Source organism: Sapajus apella, unplaced genomic scaffold (genome assembly GCF_009761245.1).
Source record: "Sapajus apella isolate SASKATOON/1434 unplaced genomic scaffold, GSC_monkey_1.0 scaffold78, whole genome shotgun sequence".
NCBI classification, from domain to species: domain Eukaryota; kingdom Metazoa; phylum Chordata; class Mammalia; order Primates; family Cebidae; genus Sapajus; species Sapajus apella.
In genome coordinates, this window is record NW_022437018.1 from 490,244 (window position 1) to 512,843 (window position 22,600).

At 37.6% G+C, this 22,600-nt stretch overlaps 1 protein-coding gene and 1 long non-coding RNA gene across 2 annotated transcripts; both read left to right on the plus strand.

Annotated features, from left to right (window-relative positions):
* Nucleotides 1–869: 869 nt before the first annotated feature.
* CISD1 (CDGSH iron sulfur domain 1) lies at nucleotides 870–19,263 on the plus strand. Its single transcript, XM_032252523.1, has 3 exons — nucleotides 870–1,115; nucleotides 9,236–9,441; nucleotides 18,556–19,263. The coding sequence occupies exons 1-3, from the start codon at nucleotides 1,085–1,087 to the stop codon at nucleotides 18,643–18,645; spliced, it is 327 nt and encodes a 108-aa protein (XP_032108414.1). The 5' UTR covers nucleotides 870–1,084; the 3' UTR covers nucleotides 18,646–19,263.
* LOC116532951 lies at nucleotides 1,122–4,035 on the plus strand. The gene is made up of 2 exons (XR_004261010.1): nucleotides 1,122–2,232; nucleotides 2,635–4,035. It is a non-coding gene; the product is annotated as an uncharacterized LOC116532951 (long non-coding RNA).
* Nucleotides 19,264–22,600: the final 3,337 nt, after the last annotated feature.

A 22,600-nucleotide genomic window follows, 5' to 3' on the forward strand; every position in this document is an offset into this window, starting at 1 on the left:
AGCCAGGGACTTCCAAGTGTGCGGAGCAGTCCGGTAGTAGAATTGGAAGGCTCTAGCATTGCCAAGGGTGGCTCTAAAGGCCACCCCTAACTGCAGTGACCTCCCTCCAGCTCCCACACCGCACAAAAACAACAGAAGTTAAAAACCAGGCAGCTTATTAGAAGACGTGCCTTCAAAATACCCTTCTAGTTAATCTCAATCTCCCTCCCCGGATTGCTGTCTCTAAACCGCTCTTACCAAAAAATAAAAATAAAATAAAAATGGAACCGACACTAATTTTTTTTTCAACTATATCCACAGTCACCTTTATTGTTTTTTTTTTCCCCCAATTATATCCGACACTAACTTAAGGCCGTAGAAGCAAGAGAAAAATCCTAATTTCTTTAAGTGAACACGTTTTCTAAAGAGAGGAGCAAGATTTTTCTCTGTCCCACTCGACCTTTAAGATACGCAGGTTCCAAGGTCCTGAGTAGATGACTGACTAGATCAAAAATATAAGAAAGGGATGGACACCGGTAGCTACGCGAGATTCTGGAATGGGACTCAGTCATTGATTCCTGTATGTCCGCCATTGGCATGTTATATAAAAGCTAGACCTGGCCGTGAAGGCAAGTCGTCACAAGCCCTGAGCAACAAAAACTGGGATCAACTCTTAGGTTATCTGATTAAAGTTAAGCGTCCTACTGATAATTGTCTCTGCCCCGAGAAGCCCACACACCTGAAAGAGACGTAAAATCTGGCCTGGATTCCCTAGTCCCAGGACCCTGTCCCTCCGCTTCAGGGCCCCGCCCCTCGGCGTTGCGCAAACTCAGTTGCTACCTAAGTCTTTTCCTCCTCCCCGCTCCTGTGGCTGTCAAAATCCGTAGTCCAGACTTCTTTAAGGCCCAGGACATAGCTCCACGCATGCTCAGCACCTACCAGGGTCGAGCTCACACACACGTGCTTACGGCCCGTCGCGGCGCCTGCGCGGTAGCAGCGCGGAGTCGGTGCCCTTAGTACGCCGCTGGCACCTTGGCTCTCGCCGGCCGCGCGAACCCGTTTGTGCTCGGTAACCTAGTGCACACGCCTTGCAAGCGACGGCGCCATGAGTCTGACTTCCAGTTCCAGCGTACGAGGTGAAGTGGGGCCCGGGAGAGGGTGAGGTTGGTGAGGTGCAGCGGTTGCGGCGCCCGCATCTAGGCTGGGTTGTTTTACCCCTGCTCTACGCGCTCGCCGGTTCTATAACCTTGAGATGCAGAAGGGCAAGCGCTAGGCCCGGCTGCAGGTTCCGGGCGGGACAGCCACAGGAGGCGAGGTCAGGGATGGATTGATGGTTTGAGACCACGCCGGCGTCTCATCTTTAGTCCACGTTTCCCCTAAGTAGCCAAAACCTAACACCTAATGACCGCGCCGCTAGCTTTTCTTGTTCTCCCTAAGACGCTTTCACACGTATCCTTAAGTCACAGAGCCTGGAAAAGAAGGAAAGGTAAGAGAAAACAGTAACAACAAACCCGTTTGCCCTCTCATGTTTCAGTCAGCGTCGTACCACAACGTCGATTTCCCGCGATCCTGAAGCAGTGCATGACTAATCACATCTTAGATTTGCAGATTTTTTTTTTTTTTTTTAAGGGATGAAACCCAATCCGAGGTCTTCAGTTTTACCGGTTTTGTATTATGCCCCTGGCATCTGGCCCTCGGTGGGAGTAGTCCAGGATAGAGGATTGAAAACCGCGTTCGTCGAACCTTCAGCTTTGAGTCTTCTTTCCCGTGTGCTAATACCTAGTGTTTGGAAACAGTATTTCGCAGAAAGTCCCTTTTTAATAAAATTAAGAGACTTTATACTAGCCATTTAGTGTGGATTTTCACTTTTCTTGGTGATGTTATAATTGTTAATATAATACTGTGTGCCAGACACACGATATGTGTGATCTTCGCCCCTATGTGAAACGCCACTTTGCAAGGTTTTGCGTAGAGATTGTCCCAGAGGTTAATTAAAAATACGTTCAGTAAATATTGAGCATCTGTAGTGTCAGGTAATATAAAATTCCTACTAACTTGAGCTCTAATTTTTTCATAGAGAGGTAGTTTCCAAAAATTGGAGAGTTCCACTTCTGTTGTCAAAAGCAGAGTAAGGGTGACATGACATTTCGAAGTTACTGATGATATAGAAATTATTATTTGCAAAAATTATTTTAAAGGATACTCATCTTGAGACTTTTTAATAGAGGCAGCTTCGTGCATTTAAAATAGGTTGTATGGGCCGGGCGCGGTGGCTCAAGCCTGTAATCCCAGCACTTTGGGAGGCCGAGGTGGGTGGATCACGAGGTCAAGAGATCGAGACCATCTTGGTCAACATGGTGAAACCCCGTCTCTACTAAAAATACAAAAACATTAGCTGGGCATGGTGACGCGTGCCTGTAATCCCAGCTACTCAGGAGGCTGAGGCAGGAGAATTGCCTGAACCCAGGAGGCGGAGGTTGCGGTGAGCCGAGATTGCGCCATTGCACTCCCGCCTGGGTAACAAGAGTGAAACCCCGTCCCAAAAAAAAAAAAAAAAAAAAAAGAATCACCATCTGAGATGCAACTTCCAGGGAACCCAAGAGCGAAACTCCGTCTCTAAATAAATAAATAAATAAATAAAATAAAATAAAATAGGTTGTAATTTTTTGTTTTTTAAAAAACTATATTCTCTTAGGATTAAGACTTTTGAAATGAGATGTTCATGTGACTTGTGCTGCTGATATTTTTAATTTTACAGGAAGACTGAACATGTTTGAGGTGGACCAAAAGATTCCACAATGTGTGTTTAAAATGTGGGATCATTTTGTGTACATGAACACTAAACTCTGTTTAGGTAGCATATTATTGAAATGTGAAACAGGTGAACCCCCTAGAACTTACCACTCTTTGCAGGCTAGTCTGCAAGATTTGTTTTTTAAACAAGACAATTTGTTGTTTTGTTTTGTTTTTTAAGTCTAACCATAGGGGAATTCAAAGGCAACTTTCCCAGTCATTTTCCATTGTCTAAAGAATAGGAAATCACTGAAGCAGGTTATTGGCTTCAACTGGAGGTATTCAGTATTGTTATGAGGCTCCTTGGTCCCCTGGCTTCCCAAAGTGCTGGGATTACATACACTACACTCTGCCATGACTAGTTTTTGATTTCATCAAAAAGCATTAAAGTTGCTATGAATACTGTAGGGAGAGGCCCAAAGCCTTTGTAAATCTCTTCCACCAACACTTTCCTCCTTATAATATAGTAGTACGTAGGCAAGGTAGGAACAGAGAATGTCTAGGGAATTTAACTTTTAGTGTTTACATCACACAGAAGTTTGGTTCTTCTCTCAATCTTTAAACCAAATTTATTCCTGCAGATTGAAAATTAATTTAGATCTTTTAATTTGGGAGAAGATAATCATGTCTCTTCTCAAATGAATTCATAATTATAAAGGGCTTAGAATGATATGTGACAATGGTAAGCACTGTATAAATATATGTTAAATATAAAGCGTGTATATGTACGTATGCATAACTCTTGTTCATTTTCAGAAGAAAAATAAAACGCAATTTATAAATAAAACTTAACGGGGACCAGGCTAGAACTGGAATCAGGCAGAGGCAATGAGAATGAATGATTGGAACTGAAATAGTCTTAAGATCCTGGTCATTGAGATAGCTCTTGACACCAGTATGGTCGATAAGACCATTAGTTTTTTGCATTTTCTAGTACTAAGTGCCCTCACTGCCTACTTGTCCAGTCTCTTATGATTCCTCCTCGTATCCAAATAGATAACTTTTCTGAACATCATCCTGCTCCTTTGTAACTCCAGCACTCATTGATAGCTCTCACCCATAATGCTTTCCCTTCTATTTGCAAGGAAGGTGTTAACTCTTAGGCTATTCTCTCTCCCTGTCCTCCAGATGTTGTTTTCTTTTGCTTAAATCCTTGCCTCAGTGATACCTGTTGCTTGTAAATCTTTAGCACCTCATAAAGATGTTCTTCTCTTCAGCCTAAAGTTACTCATAATTCACCCTCATCTTTAAAAAAAAAAAAAAGCCAGCAAAACCAAATAAATTTAAAAGGCCTTCTTTAACCTGCCTTCCCCCGAAATCACTTTATTTTACTTTACCCTCAACTTGCAAAATAGGAATTTGTCTATTAACCTTGTACTTTGTTATCTATCCCAAACCCTGATCATTACAGTGCATGTAATCAAAGTTACATTTCAGAAATTCTTATTCTCTTTCATATTCTTGTGTATTTTATTGAAACTAATTTTCTAATTCATTTAACCTCAACATAGGGAAATACAGTTTTGGTTCACTAAATTCACCATGTTATTTAAAGTAACTATTTAACGGTTTTTGTCTGAAAAGGAATGTATGGATCATAGGATCATACTGAAAATAAAGGGGATAGCTCCTATAAGTTATAAACAATAAATGAAACAAGATTGGCCAAATTGATGGTTGTTAGAGCTAGTTGAGGTAAATGGGAGTTCATTATAGTATTCTGTATGTGTGTCTGAAATGGTCCATAATAAAGTTTTTTTAAACATATCTTCTTATATATGCCTGAAGTTGTTTGTTTTGTTTTGTTTTGTTTTGTTACATCAGGGAGTAAATTGCACATCCTGATACAGCAGATTAAGAAGAGGGTAAAGATAAGTCATTTAGTATAAGAGCAATCCAATGTTAGGATAGAAAAATTACATATAGGAATTAGAAATTTAAATTAGTCATCCATTATCCCGCCCCCCCCCCCCACACGGAGTCCTGCTCTGTCACCCAGGCTAGAGTGCAATGGCATAATCTCGGCTCACTGTAACCTCCACCTCCTGGGTTCAAGCAATTCTCCTGCCTCAGCCTCCCAAATAGCTGGGACCACAGGCGCCCACTACCGCACCTGGCTAATTTTTGTATTTATAGTAGAAAACGGGTTTCACCATATTTGCCAGGCTAATCTCGAATTCCTGACCTCATGATCCAGCCACCTCCGCCTCCCAAAGTGCTGGAATTATAGGTGTGAGCTACCGCACCAGGCCCATTATTTGTTTAGACTCAACCAACATTATTGAATACCACCTATATGCCAGGCCTTTAGAAAAAAAAATATTACCAAGCACAGCCTGCCAGTCTATGAGAGATCTAAGAGAGGGAAGGGGTTGAACAGCTCCCCTCCCCCTCTCCTGATAGAAGAGGAGAAACATTATGATTCTGTGGCAGTTGATGGTGGTCTGAAGAGGGCAGTTTAGAGCAGAAAACGGGCTAAGGTAAAAGAAGCCGAGAGAGATTTCTGAGTTAAAGCAAAATAATCCTCACGGTAAAAAAAACCAAAAAGCCAGACTGGGTTACAAACAAGGCTTTGGAGTTTGGGGACAAGTTCATGTTTTCTCTCTCTCTCTGAATAACTTTAAGAGAGAAAGCCAAAGATTGTATTATAGTATGCCAATGCAAGAATATGCAAAGGGGAGGATTATTTAGAAATGTTACCTTTCTCTGCATTTTTGGTCTTTTATGGTGTTTGTATAGATATAAAACATGATTATACAAGGTCTGGTAGGTTGGGGTTTGACCTAACTACAGAAATTAACTTGATAAATGTCTATAGAAAAGAAAATTGTGGACCAGGTGTGGTGGCTCATGTCTGTAATCCCAGAACTTTGAGAGGCCGAGGTGGGTGGATCACCTGAGGTCAGGAGTTCCAGACCAGCCTGGCCAACATGGTGAAACCCGTCTCTACTACAAATACAAAAATTAGCCGGACGTAGCATGGCAGGCCCCTGTAATCCCAGCTACTCAGGAGGCTGAGGCAAGAGAATTGCTTGAACCCGGGAGGCAGAGGTTGCAGTGAGCTGAGATTGTATCGTTGCACTCCAGACTGGGCAACAGAGTGAGACTCTTTCTCAAAAAAAGAAAAAAAGAAAAGCAAGGATGAACCAGAAGAAGCAAAAATAATGCTCGGGGGCCAGGTGCAGTGGTTCATGCCTATAATCCCGGCGCTTTGGGAGGCTGAGGTGGGTGGATCACTTGAGGTCAGGAGTTCAAGACCAGCCTGGCCAACATGGTGAAACGCTGTCTCTACTAAAAAAAACATAAAAACACAAAAAATTAGACAGGCGTGGTGGTGCACACCTATTTTCCTGGCTACTCAGGAGGCTGAGGCAGGAGAATTGCTTGATCTCGGGAGATGGAGGTTGCAATGGAGCTGGGATCGCACCACTGCACCCTACCTTGGGCAATAGAAACTCTATCTGGAAAAAAAAAAAAAAAATCCGGATTTTTCTAGATTCCAAGTCTGAACCAGTATCTGAAAGGTACCAATGGAAATATCTTTAAGAATTGGGTCTCAGATTGTTGTTTGTTGCTTCTGAGATTGTGACAATTCTTGATAGGCATATACCCAGTTATAAAGGATTATTTGGATTTTGCTATTTTTATTTGTTTAATTTCTCAGGTGGTCTTTTCTTTCTTTGTCCTAATTTTTGACTTGTGGACCTTTCGTCATTTTTGTCTATTCCTTTTCCTTTAAAGTTGCCAGTGACATCCACAGCTTTTTGCCAGAAAAGACTGATTCTGGCCGCAGTCATGAAATGTTAAAATAGCAACATTTTTTTTACTTCTGGGAACTCTTGCATTTGTCCCTAATGAAATTAGAGAATTAGAATTTGGGAAGGGAAGAAAAAAAAATGGAAAATGTTTTCTCAAGACCTTGGAGCAAATACAAAGGTATTTTCCCTGAACACATGGTACTGTGACATTTGTATCAGGTCGTAAGTTGCCCTTGCTAGTGGTGGGAGCACAAAGCGTGTGTTTTGAATCCCCATGGAACAGCCAGACTTGGATATCTGGAGTCAGTTTCCATTTCTTTCATGATGCCTTTGGTGTTACCTCTTTTCCATGTCAGTTGTTCTTTCCTCTCTCCCGCCATCACAAAGTCCAAGGGAGGTAAAGCTTTAAAAGTCACCTATGGGTGCAGTTGGTAAATTATATGAGAAAAAAGCAGGGAAGAAGAATGTTTTAATGACTAGGAGAGATTGTTTTTACCTATCATAATGAAGTTTCATGTAGAAAATCCTATAGTATTCTCTTTTTAGATCATGAAACAAATTAATACTAGCCAATTGTAGTTGTTCTCAGCACTTTTTGCAATTTGCAGGTGCCATCCAAATAAATATGTTACTAAGTACCTTATAATTCACCTAAAAAGTAAGGTGTAATTAAACTTGACAGCACTTAGGGAATTGTGTTATTTTAGTCTTTTGGGATGTTTCCCCCCTTTAAGTTTGTACTAAAGACAATGTTCAGCAAACGTTATGGTGCATGCACAATGCAAAGCAGTGTCTTAGCCCATCTTGTGATAGGTACATTAGCTATTCAAAGTGGCTTTCCATTAGCTAAGAAGTGGATTGCTACAGCTCCTGGCATAGGGAATATTTTCTCAAGAAAGTTTCATGGTAAATAACATTGGAAAAGAAGATCATGAATCTAGTTAGAAGTCACAGCAAAGTTGCAGCCCTGCTTGGAGTCACCTCAGGGTAATACCATGAAGCAGCACTAAAATTCTAGATAAATCTACATATAATGTGTACCTACTTAAAAAAACATCCTCTGATGAGGCCAAAGGTTTGAAGCTGTCAGATGACATATTGTCTTCTCAGTCATGCAGACCTGGGAAAGATAAAATGTTATTGTTTATTAGAAAATTATAGAAAGGAATAAAGGAAATGTTATGGGAAGAAAAGCAGTATAAATTAATTTGTTAAGAAAAATACTACCGTGGTTGAAAACATAATCCAAGGAATATATTAATTAGAAAGTGAGGATAAACCAGAAGAGGCAGAAATAATGCTCTCTTACCAGATGAGCAAAATGCAGGAATAATTTAGATAAAGTCTAAATTATTAAATAAACTAGAAAAGAAGACCAGGAAACAAGAAACTGAGAAGGATCCTTTCTATTCAGTTTTAGAAGATTGAACTCCAATTTTATATAAGGTACTATTAGGTATGGTAAAATAAAAAACTTGACTCAATAATGCAAGTAAATTATAAAGCTATTTAGTCATTATGTGTTTTTATTTGGCCTTGGAATGTGTGTGTGTGATGTTGTTGTTGTTGTTTTGTACTTATCTCTCTGGGGCTTTATTTGATAGTCTGGGAGCTTATTTCAAACACTGAAGATCTGACTCAGGAAGTGCTGGGAAGGAGTCCAGTGTGTTTATCCTGACCCGTTCAATTTCTTCCTGCAGCCCACTCCATGCTGAGAATAGACAACTCTCCTCTGAGGCTGAGGCTAACCAGATTATGCAGAACTTTCTTCTCTCCATCATTGCCTGGAGCTTGGGTAGTTGTTAAGCCTTTGGGTTTCTAAAGACTTGAAAAGCTGCTTGAAAAGAGTAACTAGATGGCTTGTTAGTCCAACAGTTTTATTATTATTATTATAAAGTAGAATAATGCCATTAAGTTTAAAATGAATTTTTAGGAAAGTAAAATAAATTTAGAATTTATTAAATAAAGATATAACTATAATTATATTAATCATGTTTCCTACAAAATATGAAATTAGTACATTCTGATTTTTATTTTAATGAGAAAACACTTTCAATTTTTAAAAAAGGACTTTTGAATGAAAAAGGACTTTGAAACCTGGAATCCTGCTACATACATTCCTTCGAATGTTTTTAACATTAGGGTGGTTTGGTTTTGTTTGTCTGTTTCTTTTAGTATTATTTCTCTTATAGTTTTCTGCAATAGTTGCAAGTGAGTTTTGGTAAATTAAATCATTTAAAAATCACTAAGGGATCTTGCTATTTAAATAAACTATAATGAGTCATTTTTGTTAGCATAACATGTTATTTGTGATCTGAATTTTTATGTTTTAGGGCTTTTTTTTTTGAGTAATAGATATCTGCTAGTTCACATATTATTTAAAATCTACTTATAAACACTTTTTAAATGATTATTGAGCTTTAGGGTTTTTTACTCCAGCTCTAAAATGATAATTTTAAGTTTCCTCTTCTTAATGTAGCTGTCATCACTCAGTAGAAAATACACAATTGCTCTAGTAATGGCCAGGGAAGGTCATAATAACAAAGGACCATTATTCCACTGTGTTCTGGTCATTTTGTTAACATTGAAAACCTTGGACTGTTAGGATGCTTAATACTCAAAAACTGGATTTTCTGAACAGTCATGTGATATTATTGGCTTAGATTTTGGTTTTGATAATTATTTGTTTTCCTTCCCTGCCCTAGTTGAATGGATCGCAGCAGTTACCATTGCTGCTGGGACAGCTGCAATTGGTTATCTAGCTTACAAAAGATTTTATGTTAAAGATCATCGAAATAAAGCTATGATAAACCTTCACATCCAGAAAGACAACCCCAAGATAGTACATGCTTTTGACATGGAGGATTTGGGAGATAAAGCTGTGTACTGCCGTTGTTGGAGGTCCAAAAAGGTGAGGAAAGCAATTCCTTCATATGGTACCATTTTTAATGTTATATTTCTAAATTATTCTGTCAGACTTGTATCACCAGATATTGTTATGATATCCCTTTTTTATTATTGTTGAGACAGAGTTTTGCTCTGTCATCCAGGCTGTTTCTGTTAATGGCATAACCCTCTCCTAATCTTACATGCTTAGATCCTTCAGTGAGCTTTAGTTTTTCTCCCCAGCCTTTTACACAGAAGTAGGTGCATTCGGCTGACTCTTTCCCCAAAATGTTTCATGTCTCTGCTCTTTTGTCTCCATTTCCACAGCTAGCACCCTGATATAAGTGTTATAACTCTATGTTTGAAACCCTGTCAAGGAGTTCCCTATGTCTGGAGCCACAAACTCCTCACACTCGTCCTCAAGAGACTCCTCAATTTAGATTTATTCATTGGGGGAGGGCAGTAAATAACCAGACTGTCTTCTTTATCCATTTCACCTTTGTTCACATGTCCTTTCCTGCAGATTCATTTGTAATTTGGAATTGTTGATAAATACTAGCGGGGTTACTAGAAAATAATAAAGTAATACATCTAGAAATTGTGGAATTTCTAAGTTGGAGTTTTGATAGTTCTTTAGTAAGTGATCTTAGATAGTTCATTTAATATCTACTATATGTGCATGCATGAGAAGCATTGAAGAGTAAAACAGATGTCACAGGTGTGTATAGTACATGTAGTGTAAGTGATCTAAATAAATGGAAACTAAAAGGAAGAAATTACACCATGAGGCTGGGTGCAGTGGCTCATGCCTGTAATCCTAACACTTTGAGAGGCCAAGGCAGGAGGATCACTTCAGGCCAGGAGTTCAGGGCCATCCTGAGCAACATGGTAAGACCCAATCTCTCTCTTTTTTTTATTTAATTAAAAAAAAAATTACACCACATCTTCTGCAAAAGCATAGTCATATACTTGGGAGTTAAATTGATATGAGAAAATTGGTAGCATTTGAATAAACTGCAAATGTTGGAGACTCAAAATCTGTTATGCCGTTAACAGAAATAAAAGCTTCAAGGTGAAAGGCTAATTTTCCAGGACGGCAATAAGGAGTTCTGTTTCAGAGAGTGAATTTGAGGTGACAGTTGAATGGAAATGCACAGCAGACAATGTGAAATGTGAGACATCAGGGTTGGCGATAGAGATCAGCAAAACTGATGAGTCAAGTGTAGGAATGCAACTGATCTTTGATATAGATAAAAATCAAGGGCTAAATATGAAATCTTGGGGAATTTTCTGCTTTTTGGAAAGGGGACAAAAGCCATTTAAGGAGATGGAATGGGCCAGAGAGGTTAGAATAAAACTAAAAATATCATAGCCTCAAAGTGGAAGAGGGAAAAGTTTCGAAGATTTTGAACTGAACATTGGCCTGTGCAAAGACAACTACATGAATGAATAGACTAAACTGTTAGATTAAGCAATTGCCCTTTTGGTGTCATTTCAATGGAGTAATTAGAGTAGAAGCTATGTCCAAGTGTGAATTAAATAATAAAGAATTGCCAGAAGTCTATGTCAGATTTTCAGTAGATGAAACAGTGAATGGAAAGGAAAATAAAATAATTACTTGAATGAACACTACGGCTTGCCTTTGAGATCAAGTAAAGGGAGTTTGCTTTGATCGGGTTTTCCCAGAGGACAAAGAATCCAATAAAGTAAATATGGGCTTTCATGAACTAAAATCTCAAATATTTCAGGAAGAATCACCAGTGGACACAAACTAGTGGTATAAATTTTTATTAGACTTTATAATTCAAAACATTCCAGGATTATTCTTTTATTTTACAATTTAGAGTTTCTAGATGGTTCGGCCAGGGACTGCCATTTCCTGTAGGTGGACTTCAATAGAGGGAATGAGACCAGTCATTTTATTTCTAGTTTTTTCATGTTTTTTTTGCTCTGGCTTATCTTTTTTTTTTTTTTTTTTTTTTGAGACAGAGTCTTGCTCTGTCACCCAGGCCGGAGTGCAGTGGCACGATCTCAGCTCACTGCAACCTCTGCCTCCTGGGTTCAAGCGATTCTCCTGCCTAAGCTTCCTGAGTAGCTGGGTATACAGGTGCGCACCTCCATGCCCAGCTAATTTTTGTATTTTTAGTAGAGACTGAGTTGTATCGTGGTGGTCAGGCTGGTTTCGAACTCCTGACCTTCTGATCTGCCTGCCTCAGACTCCCAAAGTGCTAGGATTACAGGTGTGAGCCACCACACCTGGCTTCTCTGGCTTATCTTTGATGACGTTTAGTGATCCTCCTTGTGTCTGGGATTTGTCAGTTCTGAATTTTCACTGCATCTTGGGCACTTATTCCTACGTGAATCAATTAACAGTTTGCTTTGAATATTATCCAAGTTAACAAATGTTATTCTTCAAACACTTTTGGAAACACCCCACATTCCTGTTCTAAGGTTATCACCCAGGTGCCAGGTCACACACTTACATGCCAGTTCATGGAAGACTTGTAATTAATACCTTTGATTAAGTGGCTACATTGAGGTTATAGTCAGTAATTTTTCCCTCATACAAACCAGTTGTATTTATAATAAAATTTAAACATCTTTTTACCAATGGAAAAAAAATGTGTTATGCGATGTAAACTTCAATTCTAATTCATTCTAAAGGTGCAGTCTCTAGTAACCTGTTGTGTGTCTATAACATTTTGAGCAGATTTCCCAACCCTAATGAATCAGATCTCTTAGTAATGGGCAGAAATTACATTTTTCAAAACATATCCCTCCCTTTTCTCCAGTGCTTCTCTTGCCAGCATTGGTATGTCATCTGATGTTTCAGAAATTGGCTTGGCTTTTTTTTTTTTGAGACAGTTTCTCACTCCGTTGCCCAGGCTGGACTACAATGGCCTGATCTTGGCTCACTGCAACCTCTGCCTTCCGGATTCAAGCGATTCTGATGCTTCAGCCTCCTGAGTAGCTGGAATTACAGGCATGCACCACCGTGACTGGCTGATTTTTGTATTTTTAGTAGAGATGGAGTTTTACCATGTTGGCCAGGCTAGTCTTGAACTCCCGACCGCAGGTGATCCACGTGCCTTGGCCTCCCAGAGTGCTGGGATTACAGGTGTGAGCCACTGTGCCTGGCCCAGAAATTGGCTTATTTTATAGTTCAGTCTTCCCTCAGTGTCCGGGGATTGGTTCCAGGACCTCCCATGGATACCAAAATCTGAGAATGCTCAAGCCCCTGATTTAAAATGACAGTGTTTGCCTAGAAGCTATGCACACAATCCTGTATACTTTAAATTATTACATCCTCTCTCTCTGTTACATATAATACCTAATATAGTGTGAATGCTATGTAAACAGTTGTTATACTGTATTGTTTGGAGAATAATAAGGAAAAAAAACTATGCATGCTCAGTACCCATACAATTGTTTTAGTGAGTATGTTTTTTTTTTTTTTTTTTTTTTTTTTTGAGACGGAGTTTCACTCTTGTTACCCAGGCTGGAGTGCAATGGCGCGATCTCGGCTCACCACAGCCTCCGCCTCCTGGGTTCAGGCAATTCTCCTGCCTCAACCTCCTGAGTAGCTGGGATTACAGGCACGCACCACCATGCCCAGCTAATGTTTTGTATTTTTAGTGGAGACGGGGTTTCACCGTGTTGACCAGGATGGTCTCCATCTCTTGACCTCGTGATCCACCCACCTCGGCCTCCCAAAGTGCTGGGATTACGGGCTTGAGCCACCGCGCCCAGCTTAGTGAGTATTTTCTATCAGCAGTTGGTTGAATCCATGGATGTGGAAACCACAGGTACAGATGGGGCCAACTGTATTTCACAAAAGGGCTATCCATATTTGAAGTGAGAATGAAAGGAACCAGTATAGAGGAAATGATTAAAGTGACTACAGGGAAAGATACTATTTGAGACAGCGGCATCTTGACAAAGGGTGGAAGGAAATGAGAGTAAGAGCACAGATGTGAAATTCAGCCTTAAAAAGGAAGAGATAGTCTTGCTTTTGAAACAAGAAGATGAAAGAATTCTGATGTAAGAGGGCAGGGTATGGGATGTAGTATTGCTGGATTCCTATGCCTGCAACTTCAGGTAGGTTTACATTATCCGCGGTGTTGTATGATGGCCACATAGGAGACAGTTCAAACAAGGACAGCATAAGAATACAGACTAAGAAGAAGGAGAAGAAAGTCTTACCAGTTAATATCAGGCGCTCAACTGAAATTGAAATGAAATGCAACTGGACATACTTAGACTCACTGTCTTTCATTTACAGTGTTAGATTTGAGTTGTGATATTTTTGTTTTGTTGTTGATAGTGGGCTTGATCCTGGGATTTTTTTTGGCTCGGCGGGGAAGGGCTGGGGGAGAAAGAGAAAGCCTCCATCCTATTAATGGCTTAGAAGTGGGTTTTACTGAGTCTGTTTCTTCATAAAAACAATATTCCGAATGTGGGTGCCATTCCTTGGCCAATCCACATAAAGACAGTCTTGTAAAAATCTTAATATCTCTTTGTACCTTTTCATACTATAGCTACTGTCTTAGGTTTATTTAAGTAGGTACATAAGAGTGGTATAAAATGTCATAATCTCTAGGGTAGTCTCAAAAATCTTCCGTTTTCTTTCTCAACCAAAACAAGTATATTTTTCTGAGCAGTTTATGATAATGAGCCAAAATGCTGCCAGGCAACTTCCTTTGGATACAAAATCAAATCTGTAATGCAAAGTATGAAGTTCAGAGAAGGAAGATTGTCTTTAAAAGAAAATTGTTTCAGGTGAAAGAGATAAGTCAAAGAGGAGCATTTATTTCTATCTTGAATTACCCTCAAAACAGACATAACTTGAGATGTGAGATCATTAAAAAGAAATCTTATCTTTTTATGAAGATCCATATAGCATTGCTAGCTTTCCAGGCGGAGAGCAAGGATCTCCAGTGTTTTTTCTACTAGACTTTTATTCCAACTTCTTCTAACTCTTTCTTCCCCACTTTTAAAGATACTTGGGATTTGTAGTGTTCATATTGGGTTAACAAACATAAAAGGATGTTTTCTGGACATAAAGGAAATCCAGCCAATTTGATTTACAGACTTTTTCCAGGATTTGTTAGTAAACAAACACTGACATCGTAGAACAAAGTAAGTATCAATACTACACAAACTGAATTTAATATTCTTCATGGGTTTTTTTTTTTTTGTAATTTTACTTTTTGCTTAACAATTTAACATTTCAAAATTTTTAATGAAAGATGGTTAATAAAATTATATTATTGTACAGTATTTGATATAAAAACTCCTGTACTTCCTACCTTGTATTTGAAAATATATAATGCCGGGCACAGTGGCTTAGGCTCGTAATTCCAACACTTTGGGAATGTGATGGGCAATGTAATGAGACCTTGTCTCCACAAAAAATTTAGAAATTATTTGAGTGTAGTGGCATGCAGCTATAGTCCTAGCTACTCAGGAGGCTGAGATGGAAGGATCACTTGAGCCTGGGAGATTGAGGCTTCAGTGAGCTCCGATTATGCCACTGTGCTCCAGCTTGGGCAACAGAGGGAGACCCTGTCTCTTAAGAAAAAAAAAAAAAAAGTTTATATCCACCACACATTATATTTCTCCTGCATAGGTCAGAAATAAAGCAAGACACAGAAGGCTGTAATTCCTGGGGCTGTGATATAAAAGTGCCATTAAAAAATATGTCTCTGAACAAAATTATTTTTAACACCTAGTTTACATTTTAAAGGCATAAAAGCCTTATATAGTTTAATCTCATGAAGGTTTATTAACAGATAACCAGGATCAACTACTCATTGCTTTTAAAGAAATATTTATTTTTTTATTTTTTTGCTTTTAAGAATATGAAGAAACAGGCTGATTTCAGTTTTTAGGCAGACTTGGGTTATTAGAAAAAATATATTCTCATTTTAGATACATGACAAATATTTTGTAAGATTTTCTTTGTATATTTTTCTGTAGATTTCTCTCCTGTTGATTCTGTATATGGAGGAAAATAATTTGAGAAAATGTTAGTGTCTAATATTTTCAACATAAGATTAAAAATAAATAAATAAAAGTTGTTTTGTAGTTTTTTTGTTTTTGAGCTGGAGTCTTGCTCTGTCACCCAGGCTGGAGTGCAGTGGCACTATCTCGGCTCACTGCAACCTCTGCCTCCCTGCAAACTCTGCCTCCTGGGTTCAAGTGATTCTCCTGCCTTAACCTCCTGAGTAGGTGGGATTACAGGCGCCCACTGCCGCGCCCAGCTAATTTTTAGTCGAGACGGGGTTTCACCATCTTGGCCAGACTGGTCTCAAACTCCTGACCTCATGATCCACCTGCCTTGGCCTCCCAAAGTGCTGGGATTACAGGCATGAGCCACCATGCCTGGCCAAAAAATAAAAGTTAAACATGCCATTTTAGTAAGTTATTTGTAGCTTCTTATTTAGAAATATTTTATTTTTCAGAAATACAGCCTGTGTGGATTTAACTGTACAGTGAAGTATTTTGTGTGTGCTATTTATAAAAATAGAGTCTTTACAATGTAAACTTTTATACTCACTAAAATCATCTGTGTTTGTTTATTAAACATATGTCACTTTGAAATGCTGTACTTTGCTGTGGGATAATTTCATTTCATTTTTATAGCCTCTTTCCTCATCCACTCCAAGAAAAAACTGAAAGCTTGACTTTATGTTTTTGTATCAAGGGCTTGTTTTTAATATGAATATACTGTTTACCACATCTTATTGGCCTCAAAACAAGAAATAATGTAAACTTTACATATACTGCATTTACACTGCCCACTGTGACAGGATAGAATTTATATCTGGAAATATAAGTTGTGCAAATACCTTGAGTTTTTCTGTAATTTTTAGCTAATTTAGTGCCTCTTTCAATTATTTACAGATTGATTAAATTTTGATTACTTTAACATCAAGTAGACTTTTGGATATCAAAGTTTAAGATTAAATACCATTATTGTCACGTTCCACTTATCTGCTATATTCCCTTCACTGAACATAATGAGGTACTTATTTCTCGTAAGGCTAAGACTCCTCTTTCTTTAACCAGGTTTCTTCAAAGCAACAGCATACCTTAGACTAAACAGAGAAACTCTAGATTCTAGAGTGTAGATACACTAAAAGCATCAAGATTAATGCAAAGATGCTAGCTCTCACCATTTGACATGAAATAGAAATAAAAGATATAAAAGAAACAAATTACTGATAATTACACCTTCTAAGTGTAAAAACATTTCACTACCTGAGGATTTACTGAAATACTGTGCTTATTTTTTCATTTTACAATAGAGAGGGATATACTTATTAAAAAAAAATGATTTTATGTCAGGGCACAGTGGCTCACACCTGTAATCCCAGCACTTTGGGAGGCCGAGACGGGCAGATCACAAGATCAGGAATTCGAGAGCAGCCTGATCAACATGGTGAAACTCCATCTCTACTAAAAATACAAAAATTACCTGGGTGTGGTAGCGCACGCTTATAATCCCAGCTACTCAGGAGGCTGAGGCAGGAGAATCTCTAGAACCCCAGAGGTAGAGGTTGCAGTGAGCCGAAATCGTGCCACTGCACTTCAGCCTGAATACTCCATCTCAAAAAAATATTTACAAAGCAAGAGTGTTCAGATATGAAAATAACTAATTGTAGTAATGATTAAAATATGACAGCAATAATCTTAACCAGAATATACATGAAATCTGAGGATGAAAAACTGCAAAAGAAATTAAGACTTGGCAAAAAACATTCTCAAGCTTATCTGGAAGAATAATAAAGTTTCATAAAGTTAAGAATAATGAAGGAAAACTAGCCCTACAAAACACTGAAATCTTTAAAATACAAATATTCCAGTGTAGTAGGCTGATCAACATAACATAGAACTATAAATAGGTGCTTTTATGTGTAGAATTTATTTCGATCAAATTATGAATAAAGGTATAAGAATATGGGAAGCAATAGCATCCAGTAATACTGAAGCAACAGGATCTTAGCATTTGCGAAGTGTGCTAATTTTGATTTCTGTTAGAGTTTTCAGTAACAGAAAACTCTAATAGAAATCAGAATTTAAATTGTCCATAGTGCAGTCACCTTAAAAAACTCTGGGATAAAATTGTGGCTTCTATAGCAAATTAAAATAATAATGTGTGCTGTGACTCAAATGGGCTATATGATATGTTTTTTAAACACAGAATGAAACCAAATCAGAGTGTCTTGCAGGATTCAGCTTTTTTGGAGCATACTCTGAGAAACACTGTTAGAAATTTAGTTTTGTCCCTTTCCCTCCCACTGGACACCAAAACATCAGTCATATCTAAAATGTGAAATCATGAAAAGGAATGGAAATTTATATTTGTCACATCTCTAGAAGAAAGATGTCTCCATGAATTATGTTGAAAAGGGAAATATTGGCACATTTGTATGAAAGTGGAGGAATTGAGCATATGAAAAAATTTCAGAAAGATTGCTGCAAAAATCAACAAAGGGATAATATGCAAATTGATTTTTTTTGAGATGGAGTCTTGCTGTCTCCCAGGTTGAAGTGCAGTGGCGCAATCTCAGCTCACCACAACTTCCACCTCCCAGGTTGAAGCCTCAGCCTCCCAAGTAGCTGAGATTACAGGCACTTGCCATCATGCCTAGCTAATTTTTGTATTTTTAGTAGAGATGGGGTTTTACCATGTTGGCCAGGCTAGTCTTAAACTCCTGACCTTAAATGATCTACTCATCTCAGCCTCCCAAAGTGCTGGGATTGTAGACATGAGCTACCACACCCAGCCACAAATTGATTTTAAATAAATGAACTTAAACTCTTAGAATTAAATAGACAATAGACAAAGTTCATTAGAAAGGAATGTAACTAGTATATAAACATAAAATAGGTTTTCAACATTCATCAGATATCACAATGAAATTCAATAAGTGATGTGTGCGTTATGCACAAGTCGATTTCTTCTTCCTACTAAGTAGTGTATGTACTTTACATAGGCTCTTTAAGAAAGCCTGTATAAGATAACCAAGAAAATCTTTATGTTATGTTATATGAATTAAGCATCACCGTTCACTCTGCCAAGCATAATACTGATTTTGGAATTAGGTGTTTCATTTGTTCTTTCTCTTCCCAGTTCCCATTCTGTGATGGATCTCACACAAAACACAATGAAGAGACTGGAGACAACGTGGGACCTCTGATCATCAAGAAAAAAGAAACTTAAATGGACACTTTTGATGCTGCAAATCAACTTGTCGTGAAGTTACCTGATTGTTTAATTAGAATGACTACCACCTCTGCCTAATTGACCTTCCCTGGGTTCTAAATGTGGCATATTGCAAACTGCAGCTTTCACATTCATGGCATTTGTCTTACTTGTTCAAACATCGTGGTGCACATTTGTTTAAACAAAAAAAAAAAAAAAGGAAAAACCACCCTCATGGCCTGTGGGTTATTTTGGTCTTGTAAGGATCCGTTTCTTTAAAATACTGACATATAGAATTGTATTGTAGATACAATATAGCTGTATCTTGAAGGCAACATATTAAATTATTCTCAAAATTATGTATTTGCAGATTCTACTTGTAAGTTTCAAAGAAAAATTATCATCTTTTCATATTAACCTGGAAAGTATATAGGATGTGATTCAGCTACATTAATTTCTTAATACAATCTCGGAAGGACCTGTTTTGACCTTGATTTTCTTGACATTGGTAATGAAACTGAGAAAATGTGGCTTCTGTGTCTTCACAGTTTTCAGTCAAAATGATTGATGAATGTTATTCTGCTTAATTTTATAAGTCAGCCAGGTCAATAATAAAGGGGTGATAACTTCTTGGTATTCATCTTCATAGATATTTAATGAAGATAGATCCATTAAAGGAGCCAATAGTGGAAATTTAGTTAAAATTGATACTAGATTTAAATTAGTCATGTTTTAAAATCTAATGTTCCAGAATTCTGGCCCAAGGAATGGTAAGCACTTGAACTGAGGACGTAGAAGGAACTGGAGCACGTAATGTCAAGTCTTTTGATCACTAAGCCACATATCCTGACAGAAATAGTTGTCACAAGATTAGATAAAGGCGTGGGAAGGTTTTTTTTTTTCCCACTCCAGCTAATCAAGCACATGGATTTTAAACTGTATGATCTTTTTCTTAAAAGTAAAAATTTGAGGACAAGTGTTTGTTTATGTAATACTCTTCAAAGACTCAGAGCAGAAACATTGCATTCATTGTTGATTCAGAAAAAAAGAAAACATGAAAGCTGAATACTTAGCAATAAAAGAATTAAGACAAATAGTTCATAAATATTTTTAAAGATACTAGATTTTGAATTTCATAGGTTAGAAGGAAAATCATGGCAAAATATATAGAAAATGTGGGCAAATATAATTTGAAACTGATGAAATGTAAACATTTTCATTATTTTAGTATACATGAATTCTCAGTAGTAGTCAATCACAAGTTTCTGCTTGCTAAAATCCATTTACCTTGACGGGGATCAAACCTGACAGCAACATTTCTACATAATACATGATCATGGCTATTTTTACGTATATAGTTTTGTGTATTACTGTAGATAAAAGTTGATAAAATTGTACACTGGTTTTAAGAAGCCCATGTAACTAACTTGGACATGTCTTTAAGTTACATATTCATCATAAAATCTGAAATCCTGGCCAGGCGCGGTGACTCACACCTGTAATCTCAGCATTTTAGGAGGCCAAGGTGGGTGGATCATGAGGTCAGGAGTTCGAGTGCAGCCTGGCCAATATGGTGAAACCCTGTCACCACTAAAAATATAAAATTAGCTGGGTGTGGTGACACATGACTGTAATCCCTAACACTTGGAAGGCTGAGCTGGGAGAATCACGGGAACCCAGGAGGTGGAGGTTGCGGTGAGCCAAGATCGTGCCTGGGCAACGAGCGAAACTTCATCTCAAAAACAACAACTAAAACCGTACAAACTGATTCTATTAAATTCTTTAGGCAATTGTCCCCAGATTCTAGGTCAAGACTAAATTTTCAGCTCTTCTCAAAGGAAACTTTTTTTCTTTGCCCACCTCCTTTTTAAAATAAGTATGCATGTCAGCAAAGCAGAGCAATAATACTTTTAAAGATGAATTGTTTTAAAGAAAAGTAAATCCATCAACTCACAATGTTTCTGATAAAGGGACATCCTTCTAACTTGACAGACTATTCTTTATCTTGAATTTGAAAATTATATTGTTAGTCATGCATTTTTGTAATGTCAGGGGGAACCTGATACCAGTTTTCAAAACTATAGAATTATGAGTGTGTGTGTATGGCAAAAATATAAATGACCACCTTACTGTGAAACATAGATCTTGAGCATTTTGAAAGGCCAATTAGGTAAATGTATTTTCAAGATCGTGTTAAAATTTTTACATGCTTTTGAACTAGCATTCATTTATGATTAAAACCTTTTCATGTTATTTAACCTAAAATCCAGCATGAGTGTGGTTAGGTTAAGTGAGATTTTTTTTACACAAAAATCATTGTATGTAGTTACTGTTCTAGCTAAGCACCTTAATGCTTCCAAGTGCTTTTCATTTCATTGAGGCAAAGCAAGTAGGGCTTACATCTGTTTTTCTCTATGTCATTTATGTTCTAGTTATTTCTGAAAAGTTTGTGCTAGGTTGAGAAGTTTCTAATGTGAAAAGTCTTGTTTTTTAGAGTGATGTTCATCTGTTCATGCAACAGTCATTTATGAGGCTTCTGTAGACCATGTAATTGAGACTGAGAAACTTTTTGAGAATTAGAAGCTCCCACTATTTATGGCATAGGTTATAGAATTATGGTAATTTATAATGTATGTCCTTGACAAAACAGCTACAACCATGTATACTGAGTATTTCTACTACAAGTAGGTGAGATTATTTGATTTTACATTAGTTAAGGAGGTTTTCGATTTGGTTTTGCCTTAAGATAAGCATTGACTTTGGCTCCTGATTAGCAACAGGCAGTATTTTGTGCATGGGTATCTGAGGGTGTGTAGTTCTAGTTGTTAGAAGCTGTGCTTTGTCTCCTTGATTATAATACTAGCTGACTTCAGCTAGTAGCAAAGCCACTCACCTCTCAGCCTTTTAAATTGTGAGGTGAATGGACTAAATGGCATTTTAGGCAATTGTTCCCAGATTCTAGACCAAGACTAAATTTTCAGCTCTCCTGAAAGGAAAAATATAAATAATGCTAATAGAAAGCTATCAGCTCAAATTTAATTTTTTATTATGATCATTTCACCTGTTATGGTATTGAAGTGTCTTTTATGAAATGTTAATGGTAGTATATTTACTTCGCAAAATAATAAGGTGGCAGCCCAATGTTGGTCCCTACTTTTTTTTTTTCACTGCTCCATGCAATCTAAAAGTCAGGGAACCACTAACCCAACATCATACCTAAAGTTCTGAGACTTATTAAGTTATTAAAATAACAGTTTTATTTTGAGATTAGTTTGTGTTATGTGGAATTTTTCATTAGCACCATGTGTTGAGGCCTCATGGAAAGTTACAGTTTAAAAAAAAAAAAAAGTTTTTACTTCCATTCAATTTACCATCCTGTATCCAAACTAAGGGTAAAGCCAATGCATCCTAATGTGTTCCCAACCCATAATTTTAAATGATTAAATTAATACACAACAGGGAGATTGATTGTTAACTGAGCATCTGTCTTTCTTGAGAAAAGTCAGTGGTTTTTATGGACTTAAATGAAGAAGTTTCCATAAATAAAGGCATTATATGTATTAACTGAAATTGCCAGGAATTGTCCTAAAGGGGAAAAGGTGTCTAATCAGTAAATCAGTGAAGAAATATAAGATTATAAGTTAGAAGTGTTGCTGTGGTATTAGCCCTTATGTCCCTAAACAACAAAAAAGATAATTCAACTCAAGCATGGAATAGAAAAATGCTGAGCTTAGAATGTTGTCATCTAGATATTGTGTAAACTAGATGTTCTCTTTAATACCTGTATCTCTGTGGATAATGTATTTCTTTCTAGTTTTTCCAGTCTATTCCTTACAGACAACCAGAAGTCAATTCATGTCAATGTTCTATTTAATTGTGAGATTGTTTTCATTTGTAAATATGCAGTGATTCCCAGCTTTTTCATTTAAAATAATTGTGAACATTGCCCACCTGCCTGCATGCTCATAACTGG

Bases quoted from the DNA above. Each gene is read 5' to 3' on its own strand.
- CISD1 (XM_032252523.1), top strand. From the start codon at position 1,085: ATGAGTCTGACTTCCAGTTCCAGCGTACGAG. The intron at 1,116-9,235 runs GTGAAGTGGGGC...TCCCTGCCCTAG, and splicing joins TTCCAGTTCCAGCGTACGAG to TTGAATGGATCGCAGCAGTT. The intron at 9,442-18,555 runs GTGAGGAAAGCA...TTCTCTTCCCAG, and splicing joins GTTGTTGGAGGTCCAAAAAG to TTCCCATTCTGTGATGGATC.